This window comes from Lathyrus oleraceus, chromosome 7 (assembly GCF_024323335.1).
Source record: "Lathyrus oleraceus cultivar Zhongwan6 chromosome 7, CAAS_Psat_ZW6_1.0, whole genome shotgun sequence".
Taxonomy (NCBI): Eukaryota; Viridiplantae; Streptophyta; class Magnoliopsida; order Fabales; family Fabaceae; genus Lathyrus; species Lathyrus oleraceus.
This window is the reverse complement of record NC_066585.1, coordinates 227968487-227984026: the sequence shown is the minus strand read 5'-3', so window position 1 is coordinate 227984026 and position 15540 is coordinate 227968487. Positions and strand designations below refer to the sequence as shown.

Here is a 15540-nt window from a genome sequence, read left to right as displayed (position 1 = left end):
TCTTAGTCGAGTTCAAAATTTGTTTCCCTAGCATGGTCGAGAGGTTGGTGTTTTCCCAACAAGTGACTCCCCAGTTGAGTTGGTTTCTCTACCATTCTGAGAATGTCAGATCAGTAAGTATCCTCAGCAGAATTGTTGTATGTCCCCACAAAGTTGGAAGATCGAATCAGAAATTGTGTGCTCAGTAAAGTGATCATTTGCTTTCCCAGCAGGAGTTTTCCTCCCTTTGCATCTTGCATGTAGTAATCATCATTTGCATTCGCATTCTCAAATCGCGTAGCATTTCCATTCAGTATGGAGCATTACGCCATGAAAAACTCAAACATATGCATACATGTATTAAACCAGATTGGATCATATCTCCGGAAGAGACGGATCATTTTTCAACATCTGTGTAGCACATTCGCAGCAGTTGCTCTTAGCAACATTCAGAATTGATAATCCCAGTGAGATTTATTTTCTCACCAGCCCGTGAAAGGAAAGCTTGAAAGTCTGATAGCCGCTGCTTTCATCCGTTCAGGTTCACAGTTGATTGAATAGGGGCAGCTGTAGCACCTCAAATTTGCCCTCCTCATTCATGCATTCATTTTAGGTCATTTAATATTTCATATTGCATTTCATCATGTCAATCAGAATTAGCTCCAAGAGTTTACTTTCCAAGAAGTTTGGATATCAAAAGTCAAAAGTCAATTGTTGGTCAACTGAGGGTCAAATGGCTAGGGGATGACTTGAGTTACTTCCAACATGAGGACTATTCATCATTCGACATATCACTCTTGAAGGAACAAAGGTCCAGCGCACAAGTTATAAATTTGGAAAGATGACTTGAACTGTCATGCTCGCTAGGCGAGCAGAGTGGTTCGCTTAGCGAGCCACCAGAGTCTGAACTGTCATGCTCGCTAGGCGAGCAAACTCTTCGCTAGGCGAAGCCCACGCGTTTTGAAAATAAAAAAATATAACAGAAAAATTTTGGGCTTGAGTTGCCTTCATTCTGAGCCCACCAAGCCACGAAAATTAGAATATAAACTCTAAATTTCATTGAAACAAAACCCTAGAGAGAGTGAACTAACGAATCTGCAACAGCCTCCTGACACTGAAGAGAAAAATTCACTCGGACTATGAGACTTTTCACTCTGAATCGCCTATATCAATTCCATCTCATATAAACCCTAACATTGCTTTGCAAACCCAACGGTGCAATTCAATTTCATTCGATCTCTCCAACCAGGTTTGCCCTATTTCCATTACTTTATGCTTTCAATTTGAAATTTCTGAATGTATGAGGTATTTCAGTTGAATTTGGAAGAGTGGGTATCGTTAGGTTTTGCATGTGGGTTTAGATATGCATGAATGTGTAACAATACCTTGAATGTTTGATCACTCAGTTTCTGAAATGAGCACCATAGGGTTTGGGGTTTCTGAAATCGGACTGTTATCAAAGAGGAACCCAGAACCCGCAGGCATTCGCTAGCACCTCGTTAAGCGAACCTGTAGCGAAGCTTCGCTAAGCGAAGCAGTAGCGATCACGACAGTAGCTGCTTTTTCTGTTTGCTCTCCAATCTGTTTTGTTTTTGTTATGACATGTTTTCTATTGCATTCGTGCGTTGTTTACCTGATGCTATTGTTGTTATGATTGTTTTGTTTGGTGCAATTCTTAATTGCACCCCATCTTGTTTCTCTAACCTTTTTGTTGAGTTTTTGTGAGGGCTCACATGACTCTTGAAGAGATAGCCTTCTTGGTATTCCACTTTATTTGTGGGATACCATTTGGAGATTTATTCTGATTGTTTTGCTGACCTGCTTTCTTTGATGATGCTAGCTTGAGAGACCTCTGGGTTTCTTATCTCTTGAGTTGTTGTTACTTCGGATCTTTATCCGTGTGGTAGATCTCTTGATCCCTTTATCTTTCCCGCATTTTACCGCTTTCTTAGCTGGAAGACCTCGATAGGAGGCAATGTTCTTGTGTGTTTACTTTCGTGCCCAAAGACCTCCAAGAAGAGGCACCAGTGCTAAAGACCTCCATGGTGAGGCAATTGACGGATAAAAGGGATTAGTAGTCAATCCCCTGTTATTCAGTGTGTCGTTCTTTAAGCTCACACTACGTGTCGATGCATCAGAACAAAAGCCCAAGATCTTTTATCCGGTCAGTCAGTGGAGAGGGTTCCATCTTTCTGAACCCCCACGCTTTGTCATGAGCTCACCCTGTCCAGGGTTAAGAGCTATGAGGTCTTATCCTCATTACCCTTTTGATTTGCTCACCCTGACGTTCAATGTCAGTGGTTAAGAGCCCATTTGATTACCTTTCCATGGCTTGTTTGTCGAGGTTGATATGACCCCTCTTGACTAAAGCCCTACCCATGTATGTTTGAGCCCCCTTGTTGGCATGTTTACTTTATGCATGTTTGTTTTTTATGGTGTGATCGTCTCCCCATAGGATTGTTAGGCTTCGTATATCTCTCGTTTGCATGTCAATTAAGGTAGCACAGTTCCTTCGTCTAGGACTTCCTTTTTGCATGAGCATTCCTAAAACACAAACAAACATCTTTGATTTTTCTTCTCCTAAGAACACGTTACTCCTTCTACTACAGGCGAGTAAGTCTCCAAAGGTCGAGCATCCGGTAGATTGCGTAGTAACGTCGTTCACCTAAAAAACACAAAACAAACAAAAATAAGTTAGCCGAGCTACGGTGCTCTGATTCTCAATCCTTCTTGAGATACGTATGCAGCAGGGTAGGGCCTGTGCGAGCAATAACTCTTTCTTTTCCCTACTTTGATTTTCTCTCTTTCGCATCGCATATAGGACTTTTTATACACACACTTTAGACATAAATAGCAAGCGTGGATCCTGTGGAGTACCACAGACGTGAAGGGGTGCGATAACCTTCCCTTCACGTAACCGGCCCCCTTACTTAGTTTTCTTTGGTTCGAGACTTTGTTTTATCCGTTCCCTCTTGGTTATGCAGTACTACCTTTTTCTTGGGATAAAAGTACATAACTGACGAATCTACTCTTTTTTCCGCGCCACACCCTTTCGCGTTTGTACTTGGATTCAGGAAATCCGGGGAGCGACAGCTGGCGACTCTGTTGGGGATGTATTTTTCCTAGTGGGCCTTTCCTAGCGTTTGTTTGTTTATTGTCTATTGTGTGTTATTTATTTATTGCTTTGCATACTTATCTGCTTGCATTGCATCCTATGTGCGCTTTACTGTTTCATGCATACTGTGCTGGTTGTGTATCTGTTTCGCTGTTGGGTGGGAGTCACAAGAGGTAAAAGGTCCAATACACAGGCTAGGAGTGAACTTTAGGATACCTAGGAATAGAGTGATTCATGGGAAGCGGGTGGTATGGCGCCACTTAGCGGAACATGGTATCACGAGCAGTTCAAATTCTGATGGGGTATTATCGTTACATACACCTGGTGTGCATATGATGATATTCTTGAAAGGATTGTTTATCCTGCGTTTCTCTTGACCTTACCCTAGCCTAGATTACACCCGTGAGTGGGGCGGGAATGAATCATTTACAGGTACAGATGGTGACTTGTTCTGATGGTGACTTGTGTATGGTTCTTGTTGGTGACCGTTGGTTCTGAAGTATGAGTTCTAAGTTGATGATTGTGTTCTATGGTTCCTGGTTCCGGATTCATGCTGAAGTTCTGATCCTGTGCCTCGTGATACACATCCAACCAGCCATTATTTCATCATTTTGCATCATAGCATGTTTATTTAAAAAAAAAATGCATAAAAAAATATATTAATTTTTGATTGTTTATTTATCTAATATTTAAATAGAAAGAGGTTAAAACTCCAATTAGATTAAAAAAAGGAATATCACCAATATTTATTTTTGATGTTCTTGAAATTTTTAACAAATCCAATTTTATTTAAGGAAGGACTTTGACTTAATAAGACCAGGTCAATGTTTTATTTTTCCTTAGTAAACTTACTTAGGATTTCATATAGATATGTCGCTTCCTTTTTCAAAGAGACGCGAGTCTCACATGTTTAAGTTGATTTTCTAATACTAGCAAATTCAAACTTAAGCATTTTATTACTTTCTTCAAGAAACTCAAGATATTCCTTAAGATGAGACCATCGTATATTATTGACTACTTCTAATTAGTGAATTTCCTTTCCTTTGGGCTACAACCCTCCACACATAAGTGATGATTGCACCAGACTGGGATACCAATTCTTTGTGTTTCTTATTTATAATTTATTTGATTGTTCATCGATTATTTCATATCAATTTTTCTCACACATTGTTTCTACATTGTGTGTAACATCTTGTTATCGATCAAACATAATTTTAATTGGCATCAGAGTATGCACCCTGCTTTAGTTGGGTGCATTTTAGGGTATCTATTCTATTATGTTTAAGATGGACAATACCAAGGAATTAGGATATATTAACCGTCCACCAATTCTTGATGGTACTAATTATGACTATTGGAAGAACATATGGTCTCCTTTCTTAATATCATGGATGACAAAACTTGGAAAGAGATCATCAATGAATGAAATCCTCCTACGATCAAAGATGATGATGATTCAGAATATGTGAAGCCTGAAAAAGATTAGACATATGTCGAAGATGAAGATGCACTTGGGAGTTATCATTTTCATAATTCTATTTACAATGGAGTTTACAAAAATATAGTTAGAGGAATGAATCATTAACATAAGCACTAGTGCTAAAAAGGAATGAAAAACTCTTGAAGTTGCTCATTAGGGAACTTCCAAAGTTTTTATGTCAAGAATTCAACTTTTTACCACTAAATTTGAAATTTTGAATATGTTTGAGGATGAACCTATTAGTGAATTTAATGTACATCTTTGTGACATTGCTAATAACTCATTCGCTCTTGGTGAAAAGATGTCATACGAGAAGCCTATAAGAAAAATTCTAGGATCTCTACCAAAGAGGTTTATTATGAAGGTTACTACCATTGAGGAAGCTAGAAATATATTCAAAATGAAATTTAATTAATTGATTGGCTCCTTACCCACCTTTGATATTGCCATTGATGAAAAATCTGAGAGAAAGAATAAAGGTGTACCAAAGTTGACATTGTTGATCATGAAGACCATGTAGTCAATGACACTGATGATAATTTAACTGAATCTATTTCTATACTCACTTAGAGCTTTAGCATGAGAAAATTGATAGAAGATTTGAGAACAATGTCATTCCAATGTCAAAGACAATAAACAACAAAATCTGAAAAGTGGTAAATTTTAGCGTCGAGGAAAATATGGTAAAATAAAAAACTCTTGTGATCCCAACAGAGCTAAAGAAATCCAATGTCGTGAATGTGAAGGATTTGGACATATCAAATTTGAATGTTCTAATTTTATAATAAAAAAAAGAAAAAACGATAATGTTGCCTTTTCAGATGATGAATCTGACAATGAACGTGAGTTTGATCAAACAAATAATGTTGTGGCTCTTACTACTCGCTTCAAAGAGATTTCTAATACGGAGTTACCTAATGCTTATATATTTCCTAATTGTAATGGGAATGAAAGTGGTGAAGATGAGTTATCGATTGATGCCCTTTATGTAGCATATACAAGCTCTTTATTTAAAGTGGAACGAAGAATCAAAAGTGATTAACAAAAAAAAGGTATGAATTGAAACTATTTTTCAAGAAAAAAATTGAACCATGCTCACTATTAATGATTTGAAGCAAGAAGTTGGACGTCTTAATTCTGAACTTGAAGGAATGACCAAATATATGCGCATGCTAATTTATGGATATGATAAACTTGATGACATTTTAAGTATGGGCAAACTTGCAAAGAATAAAAAGAACTTGGATATACTAGCATATCATCAGCCCCAAATATTGTGTTTGTTCCTCCTACACATAAATATGAAACTACGATGTATGGTATAATGTCACAACAACCTACCTAACATTATTAGTAACACACTAACACCTTAGTCAAATCTCTCAGGGTTTGTCATTACTATGGTTGGTGTGGGCACATTCATCCTTGATGTTATAAACTATATGGTAAAAATCTACATAAAAACAACTATATCCCTAGTGGAATGTAAAGACTGGTCGACATCCTCAATAATTATAACGTGACAAGCCTAAGCTTCAAGCTAATATTGCTTGCAACTTTTTCAAAGTTTCATCTAGAGAAAACTAGTACTTTAATAGAAATTATTAAAGACATGTGGCTAATGAAAGGAACTATCTAAAGAATATCAAACCCCATTCCAACTATTATGTTAGTTTTTGCGATGGTGTTAGATGATAAATTATTGAAAAGGATCAGTTAGATTGTCCTGGACTTCCTTGTCTTAAAGATGTGTTGTTGATTGATAGTCTTATTGGAAACTTCATCATCATCCGTTAATTATGTGATCAGGATTTAAGCATTAAGTTTAATAGTGAAGAATGCACGATTACATATAAACAACACACTTAACTCATGAAGGATTCTAGATCTAGTAACAATTGCTACTTGTAGTTACCCACTTATGAAAATAAACCTCAATCATGTCTCATATCTAAAGTTGAAGAAACTAATTTGTGGCGTAGGAAGCTTTGGCACCTAAGTCTCAGAAGAATGATGAAGATTATTTTAGAAACAAGCTATTATGGACTTATCTGATCTCAAGATCGAAGAAGGTAAAATCTAAGGATGGCAAAAAAAATGTGTACCCGCAGGTGGCGCCAAATAAAATCTATCACGGGTACAGGACGGATAGCTTAATAAATATCCGCTGATAAAATAAATGGATATTTAAATATCTATTATTTAATGGATACGAATGCAGATTTAATAATACTCTCATTAAACTTTAGATAAAATGAATATCACCTATACTTATTTTTAAAAAAATTTAACAAATACATTTCCTATGTCATTATGCTGTATAAACCACCTTCTTGAGAATTTTCACAATATGTAATATTCCAAAAGGATCATCAACTCACGGTCTGAGGCAAATATTCCTAATTAGAGAATACATTACTTTCTAAAATAACAGTATCTAATTTTATATATAAATAAAAGAAAGCACGAACGAAAAACATATAGCATACCAACTGAAATGGGGGCTTCTCTATCAGAGCTAGAGCAGCAGCACCAACATCCTCTGGGGGCTTCTCTATCAGAGCTAGAGCAGCAGCACCAACATCCTCAAACACATCATCATTCACAGTCACAGCAACAAAAAAAGCATCACCAACCAAAAGAACCACCAATCAAAACTAAGGTAAAACTACGATTATCTTCCACAGGGAAAAACTTGTTGCTGTCTCCTCAACAAAACATAGAACCCTCCAGAAAGGTGGTACAAAAGGACCCAGCTGTAAAAGCCAAATATGAGACTCAATCAGCACAACTAAGTTTTCCTCACAACTTTGAGCGCATATTAAGGGATGCAGACTCACCAGTTGATAGATCTTCCAAGGAAAAGATGTTTGATGAACTACATGATGGTGTGTTATTACATGATAAAACTCAGGCAAGTTTCAAAATGAATTTTTATTTTTAGTATAACTTATGTGTTAATGAAACTATTACTTATGCATTGAGAAATGATTATCGTTGTTTGTAGTTGTATTGGGTTGATAAGAAGACCAACGCCAATTGTTTTGTTTTGTTTGCAAGAGCACTATCAATCACTTGGGCAGAGAATCCAATTTACTGGAAATGGATACCGCAAAATGATGAAGGGTACACATACATATCAGTGATTTCATGTTACGTTACATAGTTTTTAGTCGTGATTAATGTAAGATATGTTTTGTTGCGACAGGCTGCCTGAGGTAGTTGAACTGAAGAAAGTTTGTTGGCTAGGAGTGCATGGAAAATTTGACACTAGAAAGCTTTCACCAGGAATTTTATATCAAGTTAGATTTATTGTAATGTTGAAAGATCCGGCTCAGGGTTGGGAACGTCCGATAAATATGAGACTAGTTCTTCCAGGAGGAAAGAAGCAGCAACGCAAGGTGAATTTAATGGAGATGTTAAGGGGAAGCTGGACGGCGGTTCTGGTAGGTGAGTTTGTAGCAGGTGAGAAAGATGGTGGTGAGATGGAGATATCTTTGTTTGAATATGATGGTGGTACGTGGAAGCAGGGGCTTGTCATCAGAGGCATTGGAATCAAACCAAAAGAATGAGGAATATATAGTTATGTGGGGGCTTGTCATCAAAGGCAGTGCAATCAAACCAAAAGAATGAGGAATATATAGTTATGTAATGTGGCAATAAAGCTTAGTTTCTTTTGTAATAAATAAAACAGACAAATCACCATGAATAGTCCTTTGGATTGTTCATAATATTATGCATACTATACTGCAGTGTGTCATTGTCAGAGGAGGGGTGATGGCTCTATGTTTGACACACATGGGACATTTGTCTCTGGCAATGTTTTACATAAGCTGCCCCAACTAGTATCATATATTTTTAGTGTTGCTCTATATATTTCTGTTGAGTGTCTAAATTTCTAGTGTTTATTTTCTAATTTTATACTACTAATTTACATGAAATTATACATGCATAATCATGTCAAAATACACAAACAAACTCCTCTACTAAACTGTTTTCTCAAAATATAAATTGTTTCAGTCTAACAAATTGAATTAGGTTAAGAAAGTTCAAGTTACAAATCCTCATTTACCTACCGGGTCTAATAGTTATTACTTTAGGACAACAAAAAATGAAAAACATAAAAGATAGGCTGATAAAAATAAATATAACTTTTCAATTGAACTTTGTACATAGGCTGATACAAATATGAATAGCACGCCACTCTTGACAAAGTTGGATAAGAATGTTAGAGATGATATTTTTTATCATAACTGACACACATATTATACAGCATAGAAAACATTGAGGAATATGGTGGCAGCATCATATGAATGTCCTTATATATACACAGAGATGTCAGCCACAATCAAAATATACATCAAGTATTCCCACCATGTTCACGTACACTTCAACAGAATGATTCATGAGGCATCAACTGAAACAGATAATGCATTCAGTTCAATGTGCTGTTTACCGTCGCTGCCAGGGTGAACAAAGACAGTAGCATGAGCCTCAGAATGCGATTTATTGGCTCCTTCTTGTGAAACAGATATTGAGCTCAAGGACATTTTGTCACCGGTATTGCTTTGACCATCTTGGTCATTGGAAATGATTTCCCATTCCTCTTTAAGGGATGTTACTACTATACCCTTTTCTGTATGGCTCTCTATTTCAAAAGCAGTAGGTAGAATCACATAATCATTGACAGGATTGTAAAAGGGATCGGGATCTCCTGCTCTCAGCCAGTGCTTGAGAATCCTGAATAGATGAGGCTCACAAAGGATACCTCGATGCTCCCCCGGGATTCCAACCCTTTCCTCCGCAATGAAGCCGTCAGCCTGCATACAAGGCCAAAAGATAAAGCATTACTAAAATAAAGTCACTAATTGCATAAAGATATGAAGAGGAGTTAACAAACCTTAGCTGACTCTACTGGAACTGTTCCATCACCATCAACACACACGAACCTGGGCTGAATATTATAAAATAGAGTCAGACTTTGTATACAAAGGAAATGAAATTCCTGGGGAGTAGTTTACACAGATGTAACACAACACACAATAAAGTAAAATCTGCACATATACGAAATAGAAGATAAAACAAAGGAAATAGATGTGAATTGAAATAGTGATAGATTCAAGTTGAGGCAAGAGAAGAGGTTGCCGCATTCCAAATTCAAGATGATGTTCTGAAGGCTTAAAAGCTATTAAAACTTACTCATTGCATTAATATACACACAGATTTTTAAACTAATTAAAAATTCTAAAATAAGGGCCAAATAGCATATGCAAATTGGCCAGACTTTTTCCAAAGGAAGTATGGATAAAAAGTTGTAGTGGAAATTAGGGGAATCAATAACATGTCCACTGAACCATATGGCTTTGGCTACCAATAAATATAAATGTATATTTGCAAAATTACAAATGTACCTGTAAATAGCGTAACTCGTGCAGATCTGAAACAGGCTTGTCTGCATTTCCATAGCTGCAGAATAGTTGTCATGTAAAGCGAGGGTCACATATATTAAAAGGAATACCAAATACCTATGAGATAGTACTAGACCAATCCCATCGCAATTAATACGCATTATTAGGGCAACAGTGGTATGACCCAATGAATTGATAGAGATATTACCAAATGCTATGAGGGGTCTGAAGATTGGTCCCATAAATATTGTAAAATTTAACACCCGATGGAAGTTTGGCAGAAGATAGAATCTCCTGCGTTTTGTTTGCCCATTCCAAAATCTCTGAGTTGAAGGGCAGAGGCAATTCCTCACCATCATAATTAAGCTGGACATCAAACCAATCGAAATTAAGGTGCATACAAGTAAATATCCTAGACAACTAGGTCTTGAATAGCAACATATCTATTCTCAAACATATAAATGTATTTCCAGACAGTGTTGTCAAATAGCAGTTATAGTGTAGTGGAATTTGAACAAAATTATTTTGTAATACATTATTTAAACCCATGCATATTTACTAAGTTCAACTAAACAGCAAGCTGAGCAAGGTAGAGCTTGTAAGTTGTAACTCACTTTGTTGTTTAAAAGAGCTTGCTTCAAAATCTCGACACTATCACATGGCGGATATGACTCCAGAATAACGTGAGATTTTCCATCCGAATGAAGTCTCTCACGCCACAATTCCAGAACAGGAATGTGTTGCCAATGAAAATTAGGACAGGCCATTAGTTCATATATTGATGGACACTCAATCAGCTGTGACATGGAACAATCTTCAATAAGTAATTTTGAAAACCAAGGCATCTAAATACCAAAAGAAAAGAAAAAAAATGTATTATAAGTTCATACCAAAATGCACACATTAAAAGAAAATCCACATGCAAGATTATGCTTATGCAATCTTGTGCATAGGAAAGAAGAAAAACATTATAATAGAGAACAATGCTTTATGCTTATACAACCTTGTGCATAGGAAAGAAAAACATTATAACAGAGAACACTACATCATACAATCAAGGAAAATACAAACCGAGCAATCAAAGTCAAGTGATCGTGCACGAAAATGCTATATAATAATAATATAATAACTTGTACAAACTATAAATAATAGCAGCCAAAACTAGTTTATATTTTTTCTTATGTATTATGACATTGCATACTATTTTGCTTTTGATATGAACATAGATATCAAACGAATGAATGCGAATTTTGATTATCATTTAATCATTATTGCCTTTTGGCTTTGGTTTAAGGGTGAGTTCATCAGTATTTTCCTTTTGCTTCATGCTGGATAATAAACATTTAATACATTTGGACAACTATATCACTGAAGGATAAACTGTTGAGACAGTCGAATAAACTCGTATAGAAATCATACAAGTATTAAATACTCAGCACCCTCAAATATCTATATCCAACAGATATCAGAGATAATATATACCACAAGAGAAAGGACTATGACAAGTCCCTGTAATAGGGATTCTTGCACTACTAATTGAAGTCAAAACACAAATTGAGAAGGCCAAAATAATTGATCTGTACCAACTGGTGCATACTCCATTTGGAAATAAAAAAGTTTTGCTCCCATCCTTCCACAAATGACATTCCATTTAAAAGGGTAGAATTGGCACATCCAGGGGCACCTGCAAAAACGTACAGCTGCATCATTATGGTAAAAAAAAGATTTAAGAAACCTCCATCTAGCTGCAAGAACTTAGATGATATAAAAACCAATACATGAATGAAAGACTATAAAATCAGAGAGAAACTGAAGAGTTTCAAAACAGAAATTATGAGAAAAAGAATTGAGCTAATGTGAACAGTTGCCATCAAAAGGCATGATGGTAACAGCATCGCACCTATCACTTTCAAATTTAACGTTTGCTTAATCTCTTTCACCAAGACAAGCAAAAACACCATAAATAAACTATATTTCCTTTTCTTTATTATTTATCCTCCAATATTTCAAAAACCCTCCTTTTGATGCAAATTTTTGTGCATCAACTATTTACTCTCTACCGCATACAGATGACATTGCTCTCTCTAATAAGATTAAGGAAAACAATTTCCAACAGTCCCGGCTTTACAAATTGCATTGAAGTGCTAGAAGAATCATATTCGTCAAATATCCTTATTGTTTACTTCTGATCTTTTGAGTATATACAGAATAGAATATTACTTACCCTGGAATGGCGCAGTAATTGCAATCCAATTCTTAACATATTTCTCAAAAATCTGCAAAGGACAACAAAATTGCAAACTGAAAAATTACATCTTAACAGTGAAAAAATTCCAAGGTTTTGATGGATATAAATGACAAGGTTAAAGAAAACTACAAAATAAAGTAAAATTGATCTAGGAAGCTTAATGTATGTATTACATCACTATGCAGGGACAAGAAACATTTCACCAAAAGACCACCCATAGAATGACTTATGAGGTTTATCTTTTTCCCTCCAGCAGCATTATAAATTAATTCCAACTTTGTGGCAAGCCGATCCATTGTTTCCTGCAACCTGAATGAAAATAATCAGAATTGTTAAAGACCTTGTCTTTAGGATTGTGGGAAATTATATCACTGGGAAATCTAACAACAAAACAAAACAAAAAAAACAATTTGAAGATAGCAATTCAGATTAAATTATTTGCACAGTTGTAGTCTACTTTAGGCTATGCTTGTTGAACAGATAACAACTTCCTGAGAGAACTGTTCTGTAAAAACAATCACAAAGACAAATACAGGATACAAATATTATTAAAAATGAAGTGCCTCTTTAGATTGACTTATCTAAGCCTATCTACTGACATGAGCACTTCTGGGACAGTTAGACAAAACCTATGAAAACAGCTTATGACTTCATAAGTTGTTTTCAGCTTATTTTCATAAGCATTGCAAGATAGCAGATGAAAATAGCATATAGCTTATACAAAACAATTTACATTTATTTTACCTTTTGGTATAGAAATGGCTTATACATAAGCATTTTTCATGCTGTAAGCTACAAATTTATCTATTTATCCAAACAGGGTCAGAGTCTATTATCAAAATGAGATCTATTTTTATCTTGCAGAAAGATGAAATGAACTAATATCATAAAATTTACAGATGTGAAAAGTGGAGTCTCTAAAGAAAATTACACTAAATTAATTTGGGTAAATAATGAGAAGGGAATGGGTTCATTTTTCAATTTTGATCAAATCACTGTCATTAAACCATTCCTGTTCCAGTTTATGATTAGTTAGCTACCTATTGCTTTGTCGAAAGTCATATCCAAAGCCAAAAAGTGACTTCCCCTCTTGATACCCCCATTTCTGCATTTGAACGATCATGTCATGGAAATAATATACAGCCTCACTTCCAACTACCTGAATCACAAAAATGGATACATGATTACAACAATCAATTCTTCAGCTATCAACAATGCAGTTCACACAACTCAATTTAAAACACACATACCAAATCAGGATCTAAAACATCAATTGCATGGAGTCCGTGCCTATCTTCAGGAACCACAATTGTTGATTTTGGATCCATTGTTACGGTTTTTCCTGATTGCAACAAACATTGTCAGAGATGTCATGCTTATCAAACTGAGTGAGTTTCTTGTAACAACTATCAGTGTTGTTAAATATCTGGTATAGCGTCGGTATACCGGTATTGTGTATCGAAGTTTTGGCTATCCAATAGAAAAGCCGGTATTTCATTTCGATTTCGCGACGCTCAAGATATTGGCACTTTTCCTGTATACCGGTTATGTATTTGATATCGGAACCAATATTATTATTATTATTTTTTATAATATGTCATATTTTAAAACATTAAAGAGTAGAACGTGAAGGGGAACATTAAAAAGTAAAATGTGTGGAATTTAAGACAGCATCTGTTAGTGAATAAGGAAGGAATCTTTTGGTTGGCTACTGTGGAATATATGAAAACTTAGAAATAATATTCTGTTCATGATTATTTTTGCAATTTCGAGGACTTGATCTGGGCAATTAAATTAAGGTGTGGAATTGGAGAAGGATTGGAGAAATTCCAAAATCCAACTGTAATTTATATGACTTATGCATAGCTCCCTTGAGTTGTTTCTGTTAAATTGAGTTGGTTTGTAATTTCTTTAATTTTGTGATTGTTTCTTTGTAAGGGAAAGAGTTCCCCCTTGTACTCTATTTTTAATCAAACCATCTTGCTTATTAAAAAAAGAAAGTAAAACGTGAAGAGGTGTGTGCTACTAAGTTGGTGTGTGGGTGTTATATATACCGAGTTTGGAACAATAGGAAAACAGACTGTGAAGAGGCGTGCTATTTTAGGAGTTGGAGAGCCTACAAGATATACTAGGCAAACAACTAAAAAGATAAAAGTAACTCTCAAACCCTAGTGTTGTTGGCACTTCATCTAAAACAAAGAAGTAGGCGGGTGGTTTTTCATCTAGGAAGAGAAATCAACATGTGGTTGAAGTACAATATCCTATCTTCGTAGAATCAGAAGCAGAATGTGAGGACATTGATTCAGATGATTCATCTGAAGATGTCTCACTATCTGAAAACGAGCATAATGATTGTGTTGGAGAAAAGGAGAATAATTAGATCTTTTATCACTAATTAGATTTAGAAGAACTACTAATTATTAGTTTGAACTAGTTAACTTTTGAGTTTTAATTTATTTTTAATTTCTATTTTTAAGCTTTCTGCAACATTGTTTATGCAGCTTTATTTGTGTGTGGCAGGTTTTATTTTCTATATAAATATTTATTTTAACCGTTTTGCGCTATGCGATCCAATATTGGTTATCCCCTATTTTCCACTATTAACTACACAGACAACTATTCAAAGTATAACAACACAAATAAATTGTTAAACTAAAGATAGCAAAGCAATAAACTGCAATAAGAGCATAACAATTGATCATTAAACTGAAATAATAATTAATTATCGCAAATAAAAAATAATTAACATGCAATTTGATTAAAACACAACACAGACTAATTAGTAGTAGTATAGCCTTGATAATCAACATGATATATCCGTGATAACCTGTATAACAAAAAAGTAGCATAATATTAAGGTTTACCAGTAGAAGGATCATAGCGTGACCAAAGCTTAGTTTTCAGCTTATACTCGGCGGAGAGAAACCGAACCCAAACACGTTCCTGGCTACCGTCGGTATTAACAGCATTAAGGATCGAGCCACCAACGCCGGGTACCAATAACACAGGATCGAGATTGGGGTTGATGTAGGTTTGAGGTTGGGGCTTCTTCAAGAGACGCAGCCATAGCTCGATGGATCGAATGACGTCCTCCAACAACATCGTCATCGACAAATGGAAACCCTAATGAGAATGATGGATTGATTGAATTGGGATTAGGGTTTGAATTTGGGAAACGTGTTGTTGAGTACGCCAGCGAGGGAGAAGGAAGGAAAGGGAAGGAAATGTAAATGGATAAGAGTTGAGGTTGGATGATTGCCGATTGCGTCGGTTTTTTTACGTGGATTTCGCTTTTCTAATAAAACTATTT

At 35.6% G+C, this 15540-nt stretch overlaps 2 protein-coding genes across 2 annotated transcripts; one reads left to right on the top strand and one right to left on the bottom strand.

Moving 5' to 3' along the window:
- The first annotated feature begins 7044 nt into the window (after nucleotides 1–7044).
- LOC127107785 (protein PHLOEM PROTEIN 2-LIKE A1) lies at nucleotides 7045–8469 on the top strand. The gene is made up of 3 exons (XM_051045102.1): nucleotides 7045–7488; nucleotides 7582–7700; nucleotides 7783–8469. The coding sequence occupies exons 1-3, from the start codon at nucleotides 7072–7074 to the stop codon at nucleotides 8144–8146; spliced, it is 900 nt and encodes a 299-aa protein (XP_050901059.1). The 5' UTR covers nucleotides 7045–7071; the 3' UTR covers nucleotides 8147–8469.
- A 238-nt stretch (nucleotides 8470–8707) lies between these two features.
- On the bottom strand, nucleotides 8708–15540 carry LOC127107784 (lecithin-cholesterol acyltransferase-like 4). The gene is made up of 11 exons (XM_051045101.1): nucleotides 15095–15540; nucleotides 13481–13572; nucleotides 13271–13389; nucleotides 12404–12539; nucleotides 12207–12258; nucleotides 11566–11666; nucleotides 10597–10779; nucleotides 10191–10348; nucleotides 9986–10040; nucleotides 9475–9528; nucleotides 8708–9394 (listed from the first exon to the last, which is right to left on the bottom strand). Exons 1-11 carry the CDS (start codon nucleotides 15336–15338, stop codon nucleotides 8978–8980), a joined length of 1611 nt encoding a protein of 536 aa, XP_050901058.1. The 5' UTR covers nucleotides 15339–15540; the 3' UTR covers nucleotides 8708–8977.